The sequence below is a fragment of the Oncorhynchus clarkii genome, chromosome 18 (assembly GCF_045791955.1).
Source record: "Oncorhynchus clarkii lewisi isolate Uvic-CL-2024 chromosome 18, UVic_Ocla_1.0, whole genome shotgun sequence".
Taxonomy (NCBI): Eukaryota; Metazoa; Chordata; class Actinopteri; order Salmoniformes; family Salmonidae; genus Oncorhynchus; species Oncorhynchus clarkii.
In genome coordinates this window covers 64,256,096-64,276,845 of record NC_092164.1, presented here as the reverse complement: position 1 = coordinate 64,276,845, position 20,750 = coordinate 64,256,096, and the positions used below count along the sequence as shown (strand labels likewise).

Sequence of the window (20,750 nt, the reverse complement as noted above, 5' to 3'; positions counted from 1 at the left end):
AATAGGGGATAGTCACATAGTGTGAACAGGGGATAGTCACATAGTGTGAACAGGGGATAGTCACATAGTGTGAACAAGAGATAGTCACAGTGTGAATAGGGGATAGTCACATAGTGTGAACAGGGGATAGTCACAGTGTGAATAGGGGATAGTCAGTCACATAGTGTGAACAGGGGATAGTTACATAGTGTGAATAGGGGATAGTCACAGTGTGAACAAGAGATAGTCACATAGTGTGAACAGGGGATAGTCACAGTGTGAATAGGGGATAGTCACAGTGTGAAAAGGGGATAGTCACATAGTGTGAACAGGGGATAGTCACATAGTGTGAACAAGAGATAGTCACAGTGTGAATAGGGGATAGTCACATAGTGTGAACAGGGGATAGTCACATAGTGTGAACAGGGGATAGTCACATAGTGTGAACAAGAGATAGTCACAGTGTGAATATGGGATAGTTACATAGTGTGAATAGGTGATAGTTACATAGTGTGACTAGGGTATAGTCACATAGTGTGAATAGGGGATAGTCACAGTGTGAATAGGGGATAGTCACATAGTGTGAATAGGGGATAGTTACATAGTGTGAACAAGAGATAGTCACAGTGTGAATAGGGGATAGTTACATAGTGTGAATAGGGGATAGTCACATAGTGTGAATAGGGGATAGTCACAGAGTGTGAACAGGGGATAGTCACATAGTGTGAACAGGGGATAGTCACATAGTGTGAACAGGGGATAGTCACATAGTGTGAACAAGAGACAGTCACAGTGTGAATAGGGGATAGTCACATAGTGTGAATAGGGGATAGTCACATAGTGTGAATAGGGGATAGTCACATAGTGTGAATAGGGGATAGTCACATAGTGTGAATAGGGGATAGTCACATAGTGTGAACAGGGGATAGTCACATAGTGTGAACAGGGGATAGTCACATAGTGTGAACAAGAGATAGTCACAGTGTGAATAGGGGATAGTCACATAGTGTGAATAGGGGATAGTCACACAGTGTGAACAGGGGATAGTCACAGTGTGAACAGTGGATAGTCACAGTGTGAACAGGTGATAGTTACGTAGTGTGAACAGGGGATAGTCACATAGTGTTACTAGGGGATGGTTACAGTGTGAATAGGGGATAGTCACATCGTGTGAACAGGGGATTGTCACATAGTGTTACTAGGGGATGGTTACAGTGTGAATAGGGGATAGTCACAGTGTGAATAGGGGATAGTCACATAGTGTGAATAGGTGATAGTTACATAGTGTGAACAGGGGATAGTCACATAGTGTTACTAGGGGATGGTTACAGTGTGAATAGGGGATAGTCACATCGTGTGAACAGGGGATTGTCACATAGTGTTACTAGGGGATGGTTACAGTGTGAATAGGGGATAGTCACAGTGTGAATATGGGATAGTCACATAGTGTGAATAGGTGATAGTTACATAGTGTGAACAGGGGATAGTCACATAGTGTTACTAGGGGATGGTTACAGTGTGAATAGGGGATAGTCACATAGTGTGAACAGGGGATTGTCACATAGTGTTACTAGGGGATGGTTACAGTGTGAATAGGGGATAGTCACATAGTGTGAACAGGGGATTGTCACATAGTGTTACTAGGGGATGGTTACAGTGTGAATAGGGGATAGTCACATAGTGTGAACAGGGGATTGTCACAGTGTGAATAGCGGATAGTCACATAGTGTGAACAGGGGATAGTCACATAGTGTTACTAGGGGATGGTTACATAGTGTGAATAGCGGATAGTCACATAGTGTGAACAGGGTATAGTCACATAGTGTTACTAGGGGATGGTTACTGTGTGACCAGGGGATTGTCACATGGTATGAATGTTATATTTATGCTATGATCTATCTAGTATTTTCAGGCCATACTTCACACTATGAGGGTTCTGTATTTATGGGTCATAGGTCATAGTGGGTCTATTTTAGACATAGGTGGTTTGGGAGAGACAGTGGCCTTCACTGTATGTATGCTGCATATAGTAGTTATGCCATAGTATAGTGGGTTCTGATAGATCAAACAAGCAGTTAGATACAGTGGCCTTCAGAAATTATTCATACTCCTTCACTTCTTCCATATTCTGTTGTTACAGCCTGAATTCAAAATGGATGACATTTATTTTTTTTCTCACCCATCTACCACACAATACCCAATAATCACAAAGGAAAGACATATTTTTTTGATTTTTTTGGGGCAAATATATTGAAAATGAAATACAGGAATGTCTCATTTACATAAGTATTCACACCCCTGAGTCAAGACATGTTAGGATCACCTTTGGCAGCGATTACAGCTTTGGCAGCGATTACAGCTAATTTGTAAAAAAGTTATAAAAACATCATTCCACTTTGACCTTATGGGGTATTGTGTGTAGGCCAGTAAGACATCTCAATCCGTTTTAAATTCAAGCTGAAAAAGTGAAGGGGAGTGAACACTTTCTGAAGGCAGATAATATATACGACAAACTCAATATTCACCGTGTGTATTTTCCCTCTTTCCTCACAGTCTAACGTCGTGAAAACACAGACTATCACCATCTCAGACGTGTCTAACTCCCTACGAGGAGACGTCTATAACAAGGAGGTCCCCATCGTGCACACTGAGACCAAGACCATTACCTACGAGTCAGCGCAGGTGAGAGGCGTCGTTAGAAATGTAGTTCTTAAATAAAAACCCTTTATTAACCCAATGACTTTGTGTTAACAGTGAACTGGGTCATATTCATGAGGGTACCCAACTGGAAAAAATGTTTTCAAAATGAAAACAAGCAATTTCATATTGGACAAGTCCTATTTCAGTGTCTTTTTTTCCTTTTGGTGCCTGATGAACATGAGCCTGTTTTTGTTGTCTTAATCTCAGCCAGTAGATAACGTAATCCTAAATGAACCCCTTTTCTCCCCCTTGTGTTAACATAGTGTCTCCTTCAGCCCGTAGACAGCATGGCAGAGAGGGACTCTGGAATGCTGTTGAGTGCCCAGACCATCACCTCAGAGACAGTCAGTACAACCACCACCACTCAGATCACCAAGGTACGTCCTGGGCTTCCTGGTCTACGATCAGTTTCGCTTTCACTAGATGATGTAGATTTGAGTGATTTAGCACAGGGATTCCGAATGTATTTTGCTTCGTGAACCACCAATTGAGGTGTTTTTTTTTTTTGTCGTGACCAATGTTCCCTCTAAGCTGCGCGTGTGCGCAGGACTGCCGCGCAGAAGAAATATCAGCCCCGCGCAGAGAAGCACTGTCAAGGACTTCTGCCGAAGTCGATGCCTCTCCTTGTTCGGGCGGTGTTCGGCGGTCGACGTTGCCGGTCTTCTAGCCATCGCCGATCCATTTTTAATTTTCCATTTGTTTTGTCTCGTTTTCTAACAAACCTGGTTCTCATTTCCCTCATTATGTGTTGTGTATTTAACCCTCTGTTTCCCCCATGTCTTTGTGTGGTATTGTTTATCTGTTTCATGTATGCGCACGTTAGACTGGTTGCGCTGGGTTATGTCAACCCGTATTGTATTTCGTGGTCATTGTGCCGTGTGCTTTTGGTTTGCCTAAATAAAAGGCTCCGTTTGCTACCCAATATCTGCTCTCCTGCGCCTGACTCCCTTGCAGCCCCATTTACGCATACCTGACAAGCACGACATTGAACTTCCCTCCACTTTCTAGAGTTTTCCCCTTTAGTTAACACTATCAACGTTTCCCTTTACTGTGGGTATTGTGATCGAATCAATGCATTATTAGCCACTTTCAATGCAACATACCGAAACTGTCTGTGCTCTTGTAGAATTCTGGTTGAGGGATGGAGATGATGTAGTTAATTATTCCTTGCCCACGAATATTCAACCACCCATTAGAGATGCTTGCAATACATTCTGCTTTCTCTGTGATTTACTTGACTTTCACTTGCACTCTGTTGAACTCTGCATCCAACAAATGAGTAGATAAAGCATGTCTGGTTGAAGGGGTGTATGCTGAGCAAAGAACATTCAGACATCTCTTCCAATACACATTGCCTGTGAGCATCAGAGGTGAACCAGTTGCATACACAGCTCGAGCAAGACATTCATCAGTGTTTATCTGACTACGTTCCTCCATTGAGTCAAACAAACTTCTGATTCCAGAAGGACCATGAGCTGTTGCTATCGATAAGGTGTCTGATTCATCCTTTTCACTTCCAATAGAAGTAGAGGGACTTTTGTCAGAGGTTGCTTGTTGTGAGCGCTGAGGGAACTTTATGCACTTGGCCAGATGATTCTGAATCTTTGTTGCGTTCTTCACATATGATTTAGCACTGTATTTGCTAATGTACACAGCTTTTCCTTTTACATTAGCTGCAGTGAAATGTCTCCACACATCAGATAGTAACCGTGGCATTTTCCTGTCAAGATTAGAAAAAAATGAACATACAATTCCATGTACAGTTAAGCAATAATAAGTCAAATGAAACATGTATGGAAATAGGTGAAATAACACTCATCAGTTAGCAAGTTCAAGCAAGCTCAAACCCAAATGGTAGCAAAAACAAACTAGCAGCAATTGTCAACACGTTAGAAATGATTTAAACACACTTTGCTGTAGGCTACTATTTACTATTTAACAAAAAAATCATGTATGTCATATAAAATATATTCACCCCACCCAGTATTGTAATCAAAACTTACCAGAAAGCATGTAGTCCTTGGCTCAGACAGTGTAGTAGTGTGGGCTCAATAGCATCTCATTAGTGTGTGCAAGATCTTGAGAATCAGCTCTACATGTGATGGAAGAATGCACTGTGCATGCAGGGTTGCAATTCCATTGAATTGGGGATAGTTGAACCAAAATATGCCACAAGACCTAGAATTGCCTTGTGTGTATCCAACAAAAAAGGTTCACTGTTATAAGCTACGTTTTTTGATGAAGTTAAGCAAAATTCCCCAAATTCCAGGGCTTAACCTCCCATGGAGAATTTCCCGTAAAGTTTCCGACCCCCCTTTGCAGCCCTAGGTAGCCTCTCAGGTAGGTCTACATTATGATCAAATAGCAACAGCAGCCTACTTGGCCACTGTTATAACTGTAACTTAAAGCAGGTACAAGCCTCAGTGTTCACAGTAAACGCACCAGAAGTTATACATAATTTTTGATGCTCTGCTCTCAGCAGACCTGAAATTTGCTCAGTGGTAAAGCATTTTTGAGGGAACATTGGTCGTGACCGCCATAAGGGTTGAGTGGTGAGAAAACATACACAGACTAAAGAATAAGTAAAAATTTGATGAATAATACCCTCTTCTTCAAAACAGTAATTAATTAATTATTAATTAACAAAACATTAACTTAATGTAGATTTGAGTTTGCCTTCTTGTGATCAATTTTAAGAAAGGGACTGTATAATTATGAAATTATTATTTCTAACAATGCAGGGTTTTCTCTGGATCAAAAATTGGCTTAGTTGTGGCATAGGGCCTGGCAATGGGGCGTGGCATGGGGCGTGGCAATGGGGCCTGGCATGGGGTGTGGCATGGGGCCTGGCAATGGGGCGTGGCATGGGGCGTGGCAACGGGGCCTGGCAATGTGCATGGTCAGTCGTCTGCGCACTAAATTCTGTTTGGACCCTGGGGAAGAACATTTCTCTCTAGCAGTATGTTGTCAGGTCAAAGCTGCTCTCTCTCTCTATACAGTATCTCTCTAACAGTATGTTGTCAGGTCAAAGCTGCTCTCTCTCTATACAGTATCTCTCTAACAGTATGTTGTCAGGTCAAATCTGCTCTCTATACTGTATCTCTCTAACAGTATGTTGTCAGGTCAAATCTGCTCTCTATACAGTATCTCTCTAACAGTATGTTGTCAGGTCAAATCTGCTGTCTATACAGTATCTCTCTACAGTATGTTGTCAGGTCAAATCTGCCCTTTGATCATGCTATCTGAACATTAATGCCTTGTGAGTTTCTCTCTCTCTCTCTCTCTCTTTCTCTCTCTCTCTCTGTCTCTCTGTCTCTCTCTCTCTCTCTCTCTGTCTCTCTCTCTCTCTCTCTGTCTCTCTGTCTCTCTCTCTCTCTCTGTCTCTCTCTATTTCTTCTCCTGGCCCTTTTTTAACAATCTCTTTATTTTCTCTCTCTCTCTTTCAGACGGTGAAAGGAGGGATCTCTGAGACTCGCATTGAGAAGAGGATTGTTATAACTGGAGACACAGAGATTGATCACGACAAGGTGGGGGACAGATTTCTACTTCTAGCCCCCGGCTCTGTGCTAGCTGGCTCACTATGTATTCCGTTAGAGACCACTTCAGTGGAGTAACAATATATTATTCGTCTGGTTTAGATCTATTACACAGAATCTAACATTTCAAGTCCTCTGTATTAGTGGCGCAAATCAACAATTTTTTAAAGAAAAGAGCTTGGTTGGTGATGTGAACTAAACGCAGGCTTGTCCAAATGTGGTACCCCTTTGACTGTTTGCTTGGGTAATAAACGTTTCCAACTCTTGTAGTCGTGTGGGTTTTAGCAACTGTATTTGCCTGTGGGGTGATTGTGTTTAATGAATGTATAGTCTTTTTTATTAGTGCCATCAATCTCAATGTATTGAAACTTTGTGTGTGTGTGTGTGTGTGTGTGTGTGTGTGTGTGTGTGTGTGTGTGTGTGTGTGTGTGTGTGTGTGTGTGTGTGTGTGTGTGTGTGTGTGTGTGTGTGTGTGTGTGTGTGTTTTCCATCTTCTCAGGCTCTGGCCCAGGCCATCAAGGAGGCGAAGGAGCAGCACCCGGACATGTCTGTGACCAAAGTGGTGGTGCATCAGGAAACAGAGATCACCCCAGATTAACCCCAGGCTCGCCTCTCCTATAACCAGGTCAGTAGTACCCCTAACCCCAGATTAACCCCAGGCTCACCTCTCCTATAACCAGGTCAGTAGTACCCCTAACCCCAGATTAACCCCAGGCTCACCTCTCCTATAACCAGGTCAGTAGTACCCCTAACCCCAGATTAACCCCAGGCTCACCTCTCTTATAACCAGGTCAGTAGTACCCCTAACCCCAGATTAACCCCAGGCTCAGCTCACCTCTCCTATAACCAGGTCAGTAGTACCCCTAACCCCAGATTAACCCCAGGCTCAGCTCACCTCTCCTATAACCAGGTCAGTAGTACCCCTAACCCCAGATTAACCCCAGGCTCAGCTCACCTCTCCTAAAACCAGGCCAGTAGTACCCCTAACCCCAGATTAACCCCAGGCTCACCTCTCCTATAACCAGGTCAGTAGTACCCCTAACCCCAGATTAACCCCAGGCTCACCTCTCCTAAAACCAGGCCAGTAGTACCCCTAACCCCAGATTAACCCCAGGCTCACCTCTCCTAAAACCAGGCCAGTAGTACCCCTAACCCCAGATTAACCCCAGGCTCACCTCTCCTAAAACCAGGCCAGTAGTACCCATAACCCCAGATTAACCCCAGGCTCAGCTCACCTCTCCTAAAACCAGGTCAGTAGTACCCCTAACCCCAGATTAACCCCAGGCTCAGCTCACCTCTCCTAAAACCAGGCCAGTAGTACCCCTAACCCCAGATTAACCCCAGGCTCAGCTCACCTCTCCTAAAACCAGGCCAGTAGTACCCCTAACCCCAGGTTCACCTCTCCTAAAACCAGGCCAGTAGTACCCCTAACCCCAGATTAACCCCAGGCTCACCTCTCCTAAAACCAGGCCAGTAGTACCCCTAACCCCAGATTAACCCCAGGCTCACCTCTCCTAAAACCAGGCCAGTAGTACCCCTAACCCCAGATTAACCCCAGGCTCAGCTCACCTCTCCTAAAACCAGGCCAGTAGTACCCCTAACCCCAGATTAACCCCAGGCTCAGCTCACCTCTCCTAAAACCAGGCCAGTAGTACCCCTAACCCCAGATTAACCCCAGGCTCAGCTCACCTCTCCTAAAACCAGGCCAGTAGTACCCCTAACCCTACATTGTTGACAGTACAACGGTATTTGGCGGTATTTAAAGTTTTTGAATAATGAAAGTTCTACATTTGCTTTGTGCGTGACCCTTGAGTGGCAACGCATACATTGTAAGTGATTTTAATTGATCGTTGTATACTGTTCAATTAAAATTCAACCAAATATTTTTTTCAGCATTTTCATCTATTTCAGCATTTCCTGCACTCGTTTGAGATGATGTCCACACTAGGGCTTCACGATTTAGGCGAAATAAAATCGAGGCCTTATTTTTAACCAAATGTTGTAATTGTGATTTGACTTGTGATTTAGATCAAAATACTTAAGTGAACTGTTGGAATCATGAAAATAGAATGATTATTCTAATTCTATAGTTAGAAGATAATAGTGGGCACTTTGAATACAGTGTTGTTTAACATGGCAGTGAATGAAAATGCCAGGGAGGAGTTATTGTGACAGGGTAGGAACCAAAGTGTTGGTCAGTGTTTCCTAGGGGACCCTATAATCTTTGGCTACATTAAATGTTTTCTCTTGGCTTCCTCTTTGATTTGGAAACATGCTGATTTAGGTCTACACCATCACTGGTATTTTTAGGCTGTAATTAGCGATTAGCATTTTCACAAACACGATTTAGCCACAACTTGCTAAGAAAAGACAGACTAGCTGTTTGCAGATGTAGTAGAACGTGTTATAGAACGCTTGTGGATTTATATTAAGAAGCAAAGTGGAAACAACACCGTAGTCATCAACATTGTTGCATGTGCTTCATTGCCCATGCAGACTAAAGGCAAGTGTCTTGTGGTCAAGAATCTTCAAATGCGCTCCCTGAGTGACAGGGGTGTCTAGGTCTGTGTGGAAAGAGAGAGCAGAGAGAGATGACTCAAGTAGTGAAGTAAACTATAAAATCTGACGCTACACACGGCACATCACATTAAACAAAACAAACATTCAAATACCGTTATATAAAATAAAGTAAAAGCCCAAACCAGTCCGTGCATCAATACCGGTATATAGTAAAATATGTTATACCGGCCATTCCTAGGTGTAATGGTTATAGTCGCCACCCTAATCACCACACTAAAGCAATCAGGACCCTAAAACGATATGCTAACTGGTCCTACAAAAAGACTATGATCAAGGGATCCACGGTCAAGGGAGTCCCAAATGGCACCCTATTCCCCTGCAGGGCTCTCGTCATTCGGAAAGTATTCAGAACCCTTGACTTTTTCAAAAGCTTATTCTAAAATTGATTAAATTGTTTTTTTTTCCACCCTCATCAATCTATGCACAATACCCCATAATGACAAAGTAAAAACAGGTTTTTAGACATTTCTACAAATTTAATAAAAAGAAAAAGCTGAAATATCACATTTACATAAAAATTCAGACCCTTTACTTTGTTGAATCACCTTTGGCAGCGATTACAGCCTCGAGTCTTCTTGGGTATGACACTACACACCTGTATTTGGGGTGTACCAAAGCCTCCTGCATTGTCTTGGCTGTGTGCTTAGGGTCGTGTCCTGTTGGAAAGTGAACCTTCATTCCAGTCTGAGGTCCTGAGTGCTTTGGAGCAGGTTTTCATCAATGATCTCTCTGTACTTTGCTCTGTTCATCTTTCCCTCGATCCTGACTAGTCTCCCAGTCCCTGCCTCTGAAAAACATCCCCACAGCATGATGCTTCCACCACCATGCTTCACTGTATGGATTGTGCCAGGTTTTCTTCAGACGTGACACTTGGCATTCAGGCCAAAGAGTTCAATCTTGGTTTCATCAGACCAAGGAATCTTGTTTCTCATGGTCTGAAAGTCCTTTAGGTGCCTTTTGGCAAACTCCAAATGGGCTGTCATGTGCCTTTTACTGAGGAGTGGCTTTCGTCTGGCCACTTTACCATAAAGGCCTGATTGGTGGATTTCTGCAGAGATGGTTGTCCTTCTGGAAGGTTCTCCCATCTCCACAGAAGAACTCTGGAGCTCTGTCAGAGCAATGCCAATGCCCTTCTCCCCCGATTGCTCAGTTTGGCCGGGCGGCCAGCTCTAGAAAGAGTCTTGGTGGTTCCAAACTTTATCCATTTAAGAATGACGGAGGCCACTGTGTTCTTTGGGACCTTCAATGCTGCAGACATGTTTTGGTACCCTTCCCCAGACCTGTGCCTCGACACAATCCTGTCTCGGAGCTCTACGTACAATTCCTTCGACCTCATGGCTTGGTTTTTGCTCTGACATGCACTGTCAACTGGCAGCAGGTAGCCTAGTGGTTAGAGCATTGGGCCAGTAACCGAAAGGTTGCTGGATTGGATCCCCGAGCTGACAAGGTAAAAACATGTTGTTCTGCCCCTGAACAAGGCACTGTTCCCCGGTAGTCCGTCTTTGTAAATAAGAATTTGTTCTTAACTGACTTGCCTAGTTAAATAAAATAAAAACTGTGGGACCTTATAGTGACAGGTGTGTGCCTTTCCAAATCATGTCCAATCAGTTTAATTTACCACAGATGGACTCCAAAGAAGTTGTAGAAACATCTCAAGGATGATCAATGGAAAAAAGGATGCACCTGAGCTCAATTTTGAGTCTCATAGCAAATACTTTTGTAAAATACGGTATTTTTTATACATTTGCAAACATTTAAAAAAAACCTGTGTTCACTTTGTCATTGTAGGGTATTGTGTGTGTAGATTGATGAGGATTTTTTATTTTTTATATATTATCTATTTTAGAATAAGGCTGTAACATAACAAAATGTGGAAACTATCAACGCGGTCTGAAAACCCTCTGTATGTACTGTATAGGGAACTGTGTGCCATTTAGGATGCAGTCAGCCCAAAGCCTTAATGATCAGCATTACAATAAAATCCCTCCTCCCAAGTTCAAAGCACTGCATGCTACTGAAACTGGACAATGCATATGTATATTTCAACTCACAGTTCACTCAGGCCTATTCCTACATTAATCTGTTCATCTCTGCACGCGGTCTATAAACACTGGTGCCCATGTGGTTTTAATTGTAGCCCTGCATGTTTGTGTCCAGTTAAAGCACCCAGGCTCAATCTACATCCCAAATGGCACCCTATTCCCTACAAAGTGACCAGGTTCTATATAGTGCACTAATTTTGACTAGGTTTCTTGTCAAACGTAGTTCAATAGGGTGCCATTTGGGATGTAGCCTCAGAGTCTGGTGCTGTTTAGCCAGCTGCCAGTGTGGTATGTACACACACGGTGCCTCCTACCCCCTCCCCTCCTGAGACAGGGAGGAGAGACAGGGAGAGAGAGTGCCCTCCCGGTCCCACCATGTTCAGGCCCCGTGTTCATGGAGCCCTGTGTTCATGGAGCCCTGTTTTCATGGAGCCCTGTGTTCATGGAGCCCTGTGTTCATGAAGCCCTGTGTTCATGGAGCCCCGTGTTCATGGAGCCCCGTGTTCATGGAGCCCCGTGTTCATGGAGCCCTGTGTTCAGGCCCTGTTTTCATGGAGCCCTATGTTCATGGAGACCTGTGTTCATGGAGCCTTGTGTTCATGGAGCTCTGTGTTCATGGAGCCCTGTGTTCATGGAGCCCTGTGTTCATGGAGCCCTGTGTTCATGGAGCCCTGTGTTCATGGAGCCCTGTGTTCATGGAGCATGGAGCCCTGTGTTCAGGCCCCATGGAGTGTTCATGGAGCCCTGTGTTCATGGAGACCTGTGTTCATGGAGCCCATGGAGCTCTGTGTTCATGGAGCCCTGTGTTCATGGAGCCCTGGAGCCCTGTTTCATGGATGGAGCCCTAGCTCTGTGTTCATGGAGCCCTGTGTTCATGGAGACCTGTGTTCATGGAGCCTGGAGCCCTGTGTTCATGGAGCTCTGTGTTCATGGAGCCCTTGTGTTCATGGAGCCCTGTGTTCATGGAGCCCTGTGTTCATGGAGCCCTGTGTTCATGGAGCCCTGTGTTCAGCCCTGGAGCCCTCTGTGTTCATGGAGCTGTGTTCATGGAGCCCTGTGTTCATGGAGCTCTGTGTTCATGGATGGAGCATGGAGCTCTGTGTTCTGTGTTCATGGAGCCCTGTGCCCTGTGTTCATGGAGCCCTGTTTTCATGGAGCCCTGTGTTCATGGAGCCCTGTGTTCATGGAGCCCTGTGTTCATGGAGCTCTGTGTTCATGGAGCCCTGTGCTGTGTTCATGGAGCTCCTGTTTTCATGGATGTTCATGGAGTCCTGTGTTCCCTGTGTTAGCTCTGTGTTCATGGAGCCTTGTGTTCATGGAGCCTTGTGTTCATGGAGCCCTGTGCCCTGTGTTCATGGAGCATGGAGCCTGTGTTCATGGAGCCCTGTGTTCATGGAGCCCTGTGTTCATGGAGCCCTGTGTTCATGGAGTCCTGTGTTCATGGAGCCCTGTGTTCAGGCCCTGTTTTCATGGAGCCCTGTTTTCATGGAGCCCTGTGTTCAGGCCCTGTTTTCATGGAGCCCTATGTTCATGGAGCCTTGTGTTCATGGAGCCCTGTGTTCATGGAGCCCTGTGTTCATGGAGCCCTGTGTTCATGGAGTCCTGTGTTCATGGAGCCCTGTGTTCAGGCCCTGTGTTCATGGAGCCCTGTGTTCATGGAGCCCTGTGTTCAGGCCCTGTTTTCATGGAGCCCTGTTTTCATGGAGCCCTGTGTTCATGGGAGTCCTGCTTTGTTTAACTTACACATTCCTTCAAACTAACAGTGTTTACATCAGTGTAGCCAGAGAACACCCCTAACAATTCTATTCCCTCCCTCCCTCTCCGCTTCGCCCTCCGACCCCACCCGTTCCTTGTCTCCACCAGGCTCCTGCAATGCTCCACCCTCCCTGTCTGCATCCTGCTCTTTTTTAAATGCCTTCATCATTGTGACGACATGCGTGTGGTTCTTCTTTTGTGGAGTCTTTTCTGTTTTTACGCTTTTTATCTTGAGTGTTGGATCAGGGGAATGTTGAGGTAATGTTACTGAAGTTGTGTCTCTCTCTGTCCACTGTCTGTCAAGCTGGGGGCCAAAACTACCACGGAGCCTGAGGAAGATGAACTCACATACAGCCCCCCACCCCTCCCTTGTTCGCTTGTGTCACCACCATTCCTACATGTTTACCTCAGAGCCCCATTCCCTCACACCACCCAACTGCACTGCCTTGCAGACACACACACCACACCAGACTGGACCAGTCCAACCAACCAGAGTGAACAAGCTTCACTTTTGAACTATGAACTTTGATCCTCCCAGCCAATGGAGTTTAACTGAAGGAGAAGGGAACAAACATAACTCTCCTGAAAACTCCCAGAACATTCCCTCTCGGTCGCTCTCCCTTCCACTCTACTGCCAAATCCCGAATGACTGAACTGGATCTTCGAAACAACAAAAATATTGAAATAAAGTATTTAAATTTTTTCCCCTTTCTCCCATTTTTCTGGAGATTTTAACGAGAATTTTCAAAGGGCATTTGGTCTTTTAATTGTGTAGAGATTGCAGGGACTTTGTTCATATTTTTCTACGATTTTTCTTCTCGTCGTAATTGGAAAATCGGTATCTTCAAGGTCAACTTTGAAGGGACTCTTATTCTGAAGGGGGGATGATAACAAGGGATTGTGGGTGATTTTTCTGTAACTCTTAAACCATCAAGATACGAGGATCCCTCTTCAAATCAAACAACTTTACAACCAATTTTGGTTTCATCTCTTGTACAGTACAAAAAGTTTGTAATATTTATTTTCCCTCTCAATGTGAAAAGTATTTTTTTCAATTTAAGTGTAAAAAAATATATAATTTCATCCAAACATTTTTGAGGGCCAATTTAATATCTCTTTGAATAAATTACTTCATTATCTATTCTTCTGGATGATATTCACACCTTTTGACTGTTTTTGTTTGTTTTTAGTCGTCGTTGTTGTAGTCACACTGGGGGGGGAAAAGGGGCTTCATCAGAACTGGAGTGAAGGAAGCAGCGTATTGGAATGACATTATTTATATTTATTATTTTATTTACATTATTATTTCTGCATATGTATCCATTCATTTTAGATCACCCTGACTTTACAGGTTTGTAGTTATGTGTTTTTGTATTAGGCTACTCACACTGCGTTCCAACCACCAGCTCCATAACAGTCATCCATTTGCACCTGGCATGGCAGAGCAGCAGAGGCAACTTTACAATGTCCTTCATTTTCATGTATTTATACTTTTCTACCAAAGGGGGCAGTGTTTACTCATCTATAGAGATGGACCGTTATACAGAATATACTGTACTCTACATGGCTAAAAGTATGTGGATACCGCTTCAAATGAGTGGATTTGTTTTTTTCAACCACACCGATGGTGACAGGTGTATAAAATCGAGCACACAGCCATGCAATCTCCATAGACAAACATTGACTGTAGAATGGCTCGTACTTAAGAGGTCAGCGACTTTCAATGTTGCACCATCATACGATGCCACCTTTCCAACCAGTCAGTTCGTCAAATTTCTTCCCTGCTGGAGCTACCCCGGTCAACTGTAAGTGCTGTTATTGTAAAGTGGAAACGTCTAGGAGCAACAACGGCTCAGCCGCGAAGTGGTAGGCCACACAAGCTCACAGAACAGGACCGTAAAAAAATTCTGTCCTCAGATGCAACACTCACTAACGTCAGCACAAAAACTGTTCATCGGGAGCTTCATAAAATGGGTTACCATGGTCGAGCAGCCGTACACAAGCCTAAGAGATTTTGTTGAGATCGATGTGGAAGAACCTCACTGGCCTCCACAGAGCCCTGACCTTAACCCCATCGAACACTTTTGGGATGACTTGGAACGCCGACTGCAAACCAGGCCTAAACGCTCAACATCAGAGCCTGACCTCACTAATGCTCTTGTGGCTGAAGGGAAGCAAGTCCTCACAGCAATGTTCCAACATCTAGTGGAAAGCCTTCCCAGAAGAGTGGAGGCTGTTATAGCAGCAATGTTCCAACATCTAGTGGAAAGCCTTCCCAGAAGAGTGGAGGCTGTTATAGCAGCAATGTTCCAACATCTAGTGGAAAGCCTTCCCAGAAGAGTGGAGGTTGTTATAGCAGCAATGTTCCAACATCTAGTGGAAAGCCTTCTCAGAAGAGTGGAGTCTGTTATAGCAGCAGAGGGGGGGACCAACTCCATATTAATGCACATGATTTTGGAATGAGATGTTCGACAAGCAGGTGTCCACATACTTTTGGACATGTAGTGTATGATGCTTCTATCTAGAAGAAGTCAGTAACAGAAAGGATTAGGATTAATTGGGGTTGATTAGATTGATTAGACAGAGTAGAGTTGATTAGATAGAGTTGATTAGAGAGTCAGCGTTAAAGGCCCAGTGCAGTCAAAAAAGTTATTTTTCTGTGTTTTATGTTTCCACAGTATGATGTTGGAATAATACTGTGGAAATGATGATAATGATGCTAATGCCTTTTTAGTGTAAAAGCTGTTTTGAAAAGACACCCTGAAATGTATGCCTGTTTTGTGTGAGATGGAGTTTTGGCATCACCAGTCAGTAAATGAGTTAATAGACCAATAAGAAAGAGAGTTCCAAACCTCTCTGCCAATAACAGCTAGTTTTTAGTTTCCCCCTCCCCACTCAGACCACTCCCAGACAGTCCTAGCTAAATTATTGCTTGAGAAATGGCTCTTTGCTAAGAAGCTATTTTTGCACATATTTTTTACAATTTTAATTAAAAACCATCACACTAAGGTACTTAGTTGTTACCCAGAATTGATTTGATATTGAGATAAATAATAAAATAATGGCTGCATGGGACCTTTTAAAGTAAAAGAAAAGAGCTTAAAGTTGACAAAGCGTCAATTGGGATTTTGGGAACGTTTTCCCTCTGGTTGCCTCTTTGGTGTTCTCCTTTTAGAAGGCTGTACTATTCACAACAGCACAAAATAAATGTTTTGTTTTTTGTTTACTCCCATGTATTTATCTGTGAAGTGTATACATTTATTTGATCCTCCTGTGGAGTACACACTGTCCCTTTTAATAAACAACCCATTATTTAAGCAGAGAGTATAGCACACACAGTTTTGAAATGTTTAGGTCTATTTAAAAAAAAAAAAAAAACATGTTTTAAAAAAAAATACAAATAGTATTACATTGTACAGAATCCAACGTCTTGTAGTTCTTTCAGTGTGGTGTCTTCTTCTTCCCTTTTCTGCATTAATGATGGATGGAGACTAAGAGAACCAGCAAGCATGTACATCTCTTTAGGTTCATGTTTATTTCTTCATAGTGAACCCTCTCATCTTTCATCTCTCTCTCTCTGTCTCTCTCTCTCTCTGTCTCTGTCTCTCTCTCTCTCTCTCTCTCTCTCTCTCTCTCTCTCTCTCTCTCTCTCTCTCTCTCTCTCACTGAAAGAGATGATATGTAATAAAACAGCACCCACTAAATAAACACAAATGTACACGCACCTTATTCTGAACATATCGCCTGATATTCTGTTGTTTGTGCCTGAGGTTCTGTGTTCCATTTCTCTATGTTCTTGTCTCATGAGGAAATTACAATTTTGTCGCTATTTTCATCAGTGGGAAATCTTGACAAGCAGAGCAAGAGTAGTCTCACAATCAGTCAGACAAAACGTTCCCCAAATATTATACACGTGTGTCACGTTCTGACCTTAGTTTCTTTGTTTTGTCTTTGTTTATATGGTCAGGGCGTGAGTTGGGGTGGGCAGTCTATGTTTGTTTTTGTATGTTTGGTTTCTGTGTTCGGCCTGGTATGGTTCTCAATCAGAGGCAGGTGTCGTTAGTTGTGTCTGATTGAGAATCATACTTAGGTAGCCTTTTTCCACCTGTGTTTTGTGGGTGTTTATTTTCTGTCTTTGTGTTACGTGTGGATGTCACCAGACAGGACTGTTTCGTTTCGTTCGTTCATTTTGTTATTTTTGTATTGATTCAGTGTTCAGTGCTTTCTTTAATTAAAATTATGAACACTTACCACGCTGCGCTTTGGTCCTCCTCTCTTTCTCCCGAAGACGATCTTTACAGAAACACCCACCACAAGAGGACCAGGCAGCGTGGTAACAGGCAGCAGCAGCAGGGGAATATCGCCGCCCTAAAGCAGAGCTGGAGGCAGCGAAAGCAGAGAGATGCCGGTATGAGGAGGCAGCACGGCAGCGCGGCTGGAAGCCCGAGAGGCAGCCCCAAAAATGGATTGCAGGGGAACACGGGGAGTGTGGCTAAGTCAGGTAGGAGACTGAGCCAACTCCCCGTGCTTACCGGCGAGTGAGAGGGACTTTGCAGGCACCGTGTTATGCGGTGGAGCGCACGGTGTCCCCAGTGCGGGTGCACAGCCCGGTGCGGTACATTCCAGCTCCGCGTATCGGCCGGGCTAGAGTGGGCATTGAGCCAGGTGCCATGAACCCGGCTCTACGCATCTGGTCTCCAGTGCGTCTCCTCGGGCCGGCATACATGGCACTAGCCTTACGCATCGTGTCCCCGGTTTGCCAGCACAGCCCAGTGCGGCCTATACCACCTCGCCGCACTGGCCTGGCTACGGGGAGCATTCAGCCATGTAAGGTTGGGCAGGCTTGGTGTTCAAGAGCTCCAGTGTGCCTGTACGGTCCGGTCTATCCGGTGTCACCTCCACGCACCAGCCCTACGGTGTCAGCCCCCCGCACCAGGCTGTCTCTCCATCTTCTCACAGGTGCTCCCGCCTGTCCAGCGCTGCCAGAACCTTCCTTCTGCCCAGCGCTGTCAGAGTCTCCCGTCTGTCCTGGGCTGCCAGAGTCTCCCGTCTGTCCTGGGCCGCCAGAGTCTCCCGTCTGTCCTGGGCCGCCAGAGTCTCCCGTCTGTCCTGGGCCGCCAGAGTCTCCCGTCTGTCCTGGGCCACCAGAGTCTCCCGTCTGTCCTGGGCCGCCAGAGTCCTGGGCGCCAGAGTCCTGGGCCGCCAGAGCCGCCAGCCAGGAGCCGCCAGAGCCGTCAGCCAGCCAGGAGCCGCCAGAGCCGTCAGCCAGCCAGGCGATGCCAGAATTGCCCTTCACTCCGGACAGGCGGGAGAAGCAGGTCATCAGAGTCAAGTCATGAGAGGCAAGAGCGGCAAGTCATGAGAAGCAAGGCATGAGAGGCAAGTCATGAGTGGCAAGTCATGAGAGACAAGTCATGAGAGGCAAGTCATGAGCGGCAAGTCATGAGAAGCAGGGCATGAGAGGCAATTCATGAGAGGCAATTCATGAGAGGCAAGTCATGAGAGGCAATTCATGAGAGGCAATTCATGAGAGGCAATTCATGAGAGGCAGGTCATGAGAGTCAAGTCATGAGAGTCGAGTCATGAGAGGCATGAGCGGCAAGTCATGAGAAGCAAGGCATGAGAGGCAAGGCATGAGAAGCAAGAGAGTCATGAGAGGCATGAGATGTAAGGCATGAGAGGCAAGACAATGAGAGGCAAGTCAGGCAAGGCATGAGAGGCAAGACAATGAGAGGCAAGTCAGGCAAGGCATGAGAGGCAAGTCATGAGATTCATGTCATGAGTGGCAAGTCATGAATTTCAAGGCATGAGAGTCAAGTCATGAGAGTCAAGTCATGAGGCAAGTCATAAGAGTCATGAGAGGCAAGTCATGAGAGTCATGAGAGGCAAGTCATGAGAGTCATGAGAGGCAAGTCATAAGAGTCATGAGAGGCAAGTCATAAGAGTCATGAGAGGCAAGTCATAAGAGTCATGAGAGGCAAGTCATAAGAGTCATGAGAGGCAAGTCATGAGAGGCAAGTCATAAGAGTCATGAGAGTCATGAGAGGCAAGTCATGAGAGTCATGAGAGGCAAGTCATGAGAGTCATGAGAGGCAAGTCATGAGAGGCAAGTCATAAGAGTCATGAGAGGCAAGTCATAAGAGTCATGAGAGGCAAGTCATGAGAGTCATGAGAGGCAAGTCATGAGAGTCATGAGAGGCAAGTCATGAGAGTCATGAGAGGCAAGTCATGAGAGTCATGAGAGGCAAGTCATGAGAGTCATGAGAGGCAAGTCATGAGAGTCATGAGAGGCAAGTCATGAGAGTCATGAGAGGCAAGTCATAAGAGTCATGAGAGGCAAGTCATGAGAGGCAAGTCATAAGAGTCATGAGAGTCATGAGAGGCAAGTCATGAGAGTCATGAGAGGCAAGTCATGAGAGTCATGAGAGGCAAGTCATGAGAGGCAAGTCATAAGAGTCATGAGAGGCAAGTCATAAGAGTCATGAGAGGCAAGTCATGAGAGTCATGAGAGGCAAGTCATGAGAGTCATGAGAGGCAAGTCATGAGAGTCATGAGAGGCAAGTCATGAGAGTCATGAGAGGCAAGTCATGAGAGTCATGAGAGGCAAGTCATGAGAGTCATGAGAGGCAAGTCATAAGAGTCATGAGAGGCAAGTCATAAGAGTCATGAGAGGCAAGTCATGAGAGTCATGAGAGGCAAGTCATAAGAGTCATGAGAGTCAAGTCATAAGAGTCATGAGAGTCAAGTCATAAGAGTCATGAGAGGCAAGTCATGAGAGTCATGAGAGGCAAGTCATGAGAGTCATGAGAGGCAAGTCATGAGAGTCATGAGAGCAAGTCATGAGAGTCATGAGAGGCAAGTCATGAGAGTCATGAGAGGCAAGTCATAAGAGTCATGAGAGTCATAAGAGTCATGAGAGTCATGAGAGGCAAGTCATAAGAGTCATGAGAGTCATAAGAGACATGAGAGTCATAAGAGTCATGAGAGTCATGAGAGTCATAAGAGTCATGAGAGGCAAGTCATAAGAGTCATGAGAGTCATAAGAGTCATGAGAGGCAAGTCATGAGAGTCATGAGAGTCATAAGAGTCATGAGAGTCATAAGAGTCATGAGAGTCATAAGAGTCATGAGAGTCATGAGAGTCATGAGAGTCAGGTCAAATAAACGACAACAAAAAATCATCGAAATAAACACCAGCAGAATCCCTATTCAATAACAAGTAAGTAGTTCCATCCAGTAAGTAGTTCCATCCAGTAAGTAGGTCCATCCAGTAAGTAGTTCCATCCAGTAAGTAGTTCCATCCAGTAAGTAGGTCCATTCCATCCAGTAAGTAGGTCCATTCCATCCAGTAAGTAGGTCCATTCCATCCAGTAAGTAGGTCCATCCAGTAAGTAGGTCCATTCCATCCAGTAAGTAGGTCCATTCCATCCAGTAAGTAGGTCCATTCCATCCAGTAAGTAGTTCCATCCAGTAAGTAGGTCCATTCCATCCAGTAAGTAGGTCCATTCCATCCAGTAAGTAGGTCCATTCCATCCAGTAAGTAGTCCATTCCATCCAGTAAGTAGGTCCATTCCATCCAGTAAGTAGGTCCATTCCATCCAGTAAGTAGGTCCATTCCATCCAGTAAGTAGTTCCATCCAGTAAGTAGGTCCATTCCATCCAGTAAGTAGGTCCATTCCATCCAGTAAGTAGGTCCATTCCGTCCAGTAAGTAGGTCCATTCCATCCAGTAAGTAGGTCCATTCCGTCCAGTAAGTAGGTTCATTCCATCCAGTAAGTAGGTCCATTCCATCCAGTAAGTAGGTCCATTCCATCCAGTAAGTATGTCCATTCCATCCAGTAAGTAGGTCCATTCCATCCAGTAAGTAGGTCCATTCCATCCAGTAAGTAGGTCCATTCCATCCAGTAAGTAGGTCCATTCCATCCAGTAAGTAGGTCCATTCCATCCAGTAAGTAGGTCCATTCCATCCAGTAAGTAGGTGCATTCCATCCAGTAAGTAGTTCCATTCATTTTGAGTATTTCCGGAAAAAGTAATTTATCAGAATGCCCTGAAACCAGAATGCCCTGAAACCAGGTCTGAAGGACAGACTGGCGGCTCTGGCGGCCCAGGACAGACTGGCGGCTCTGGCGGCCCAGGACAGACCAATTACTACTTCGGC

The 20,750-nt window shown here is 44.9% G+C and overlaps 1 protein-coding gene across 3 annotated transcripts in view; it reads left to right on the top strand.

The window, feature by feature from the left end:
• LOC139373844 (protein 4.1-like) overlaps positions 1-14,897 on the top strand; it is a 111,243-nt gene extending 96,346 nt beyond the window's left edge. For 2 of the 3 annotated variants that reach the window (XM_071114923.1, XM_071114922.1), the window contains 5 exons: positions 2,533-2,661; positions 2,955-3,056; positions 6,126-6,206; positions 6,715-6,840; positions 12,897-14,897. In XM_071114923.1, coding sequence (XP_070971024.1) covers positions 2,533-2,661; positions 2,955-3,056; positions 6,126-6,206; positions 6,715-6,813 — 411 coding nt within the window. In that variant the 3' untranslated portion in view covers positions 6,814-6,840; positions 12,897-14,897. Of the gene's footprint in view, positions 1-2,532; positions 2,662-2,942; positions 3,057-6,125; positions 6,207-6,714; positions 6,841-12,896 lie in introns of all 3 variants that reach the window. The other variant, XM_071114921.1, reaches the window with a different exon arrangement.
• The last annotated feature ends 5,853 nt before the right edge of the window (positions 14,898-20,750 follow it).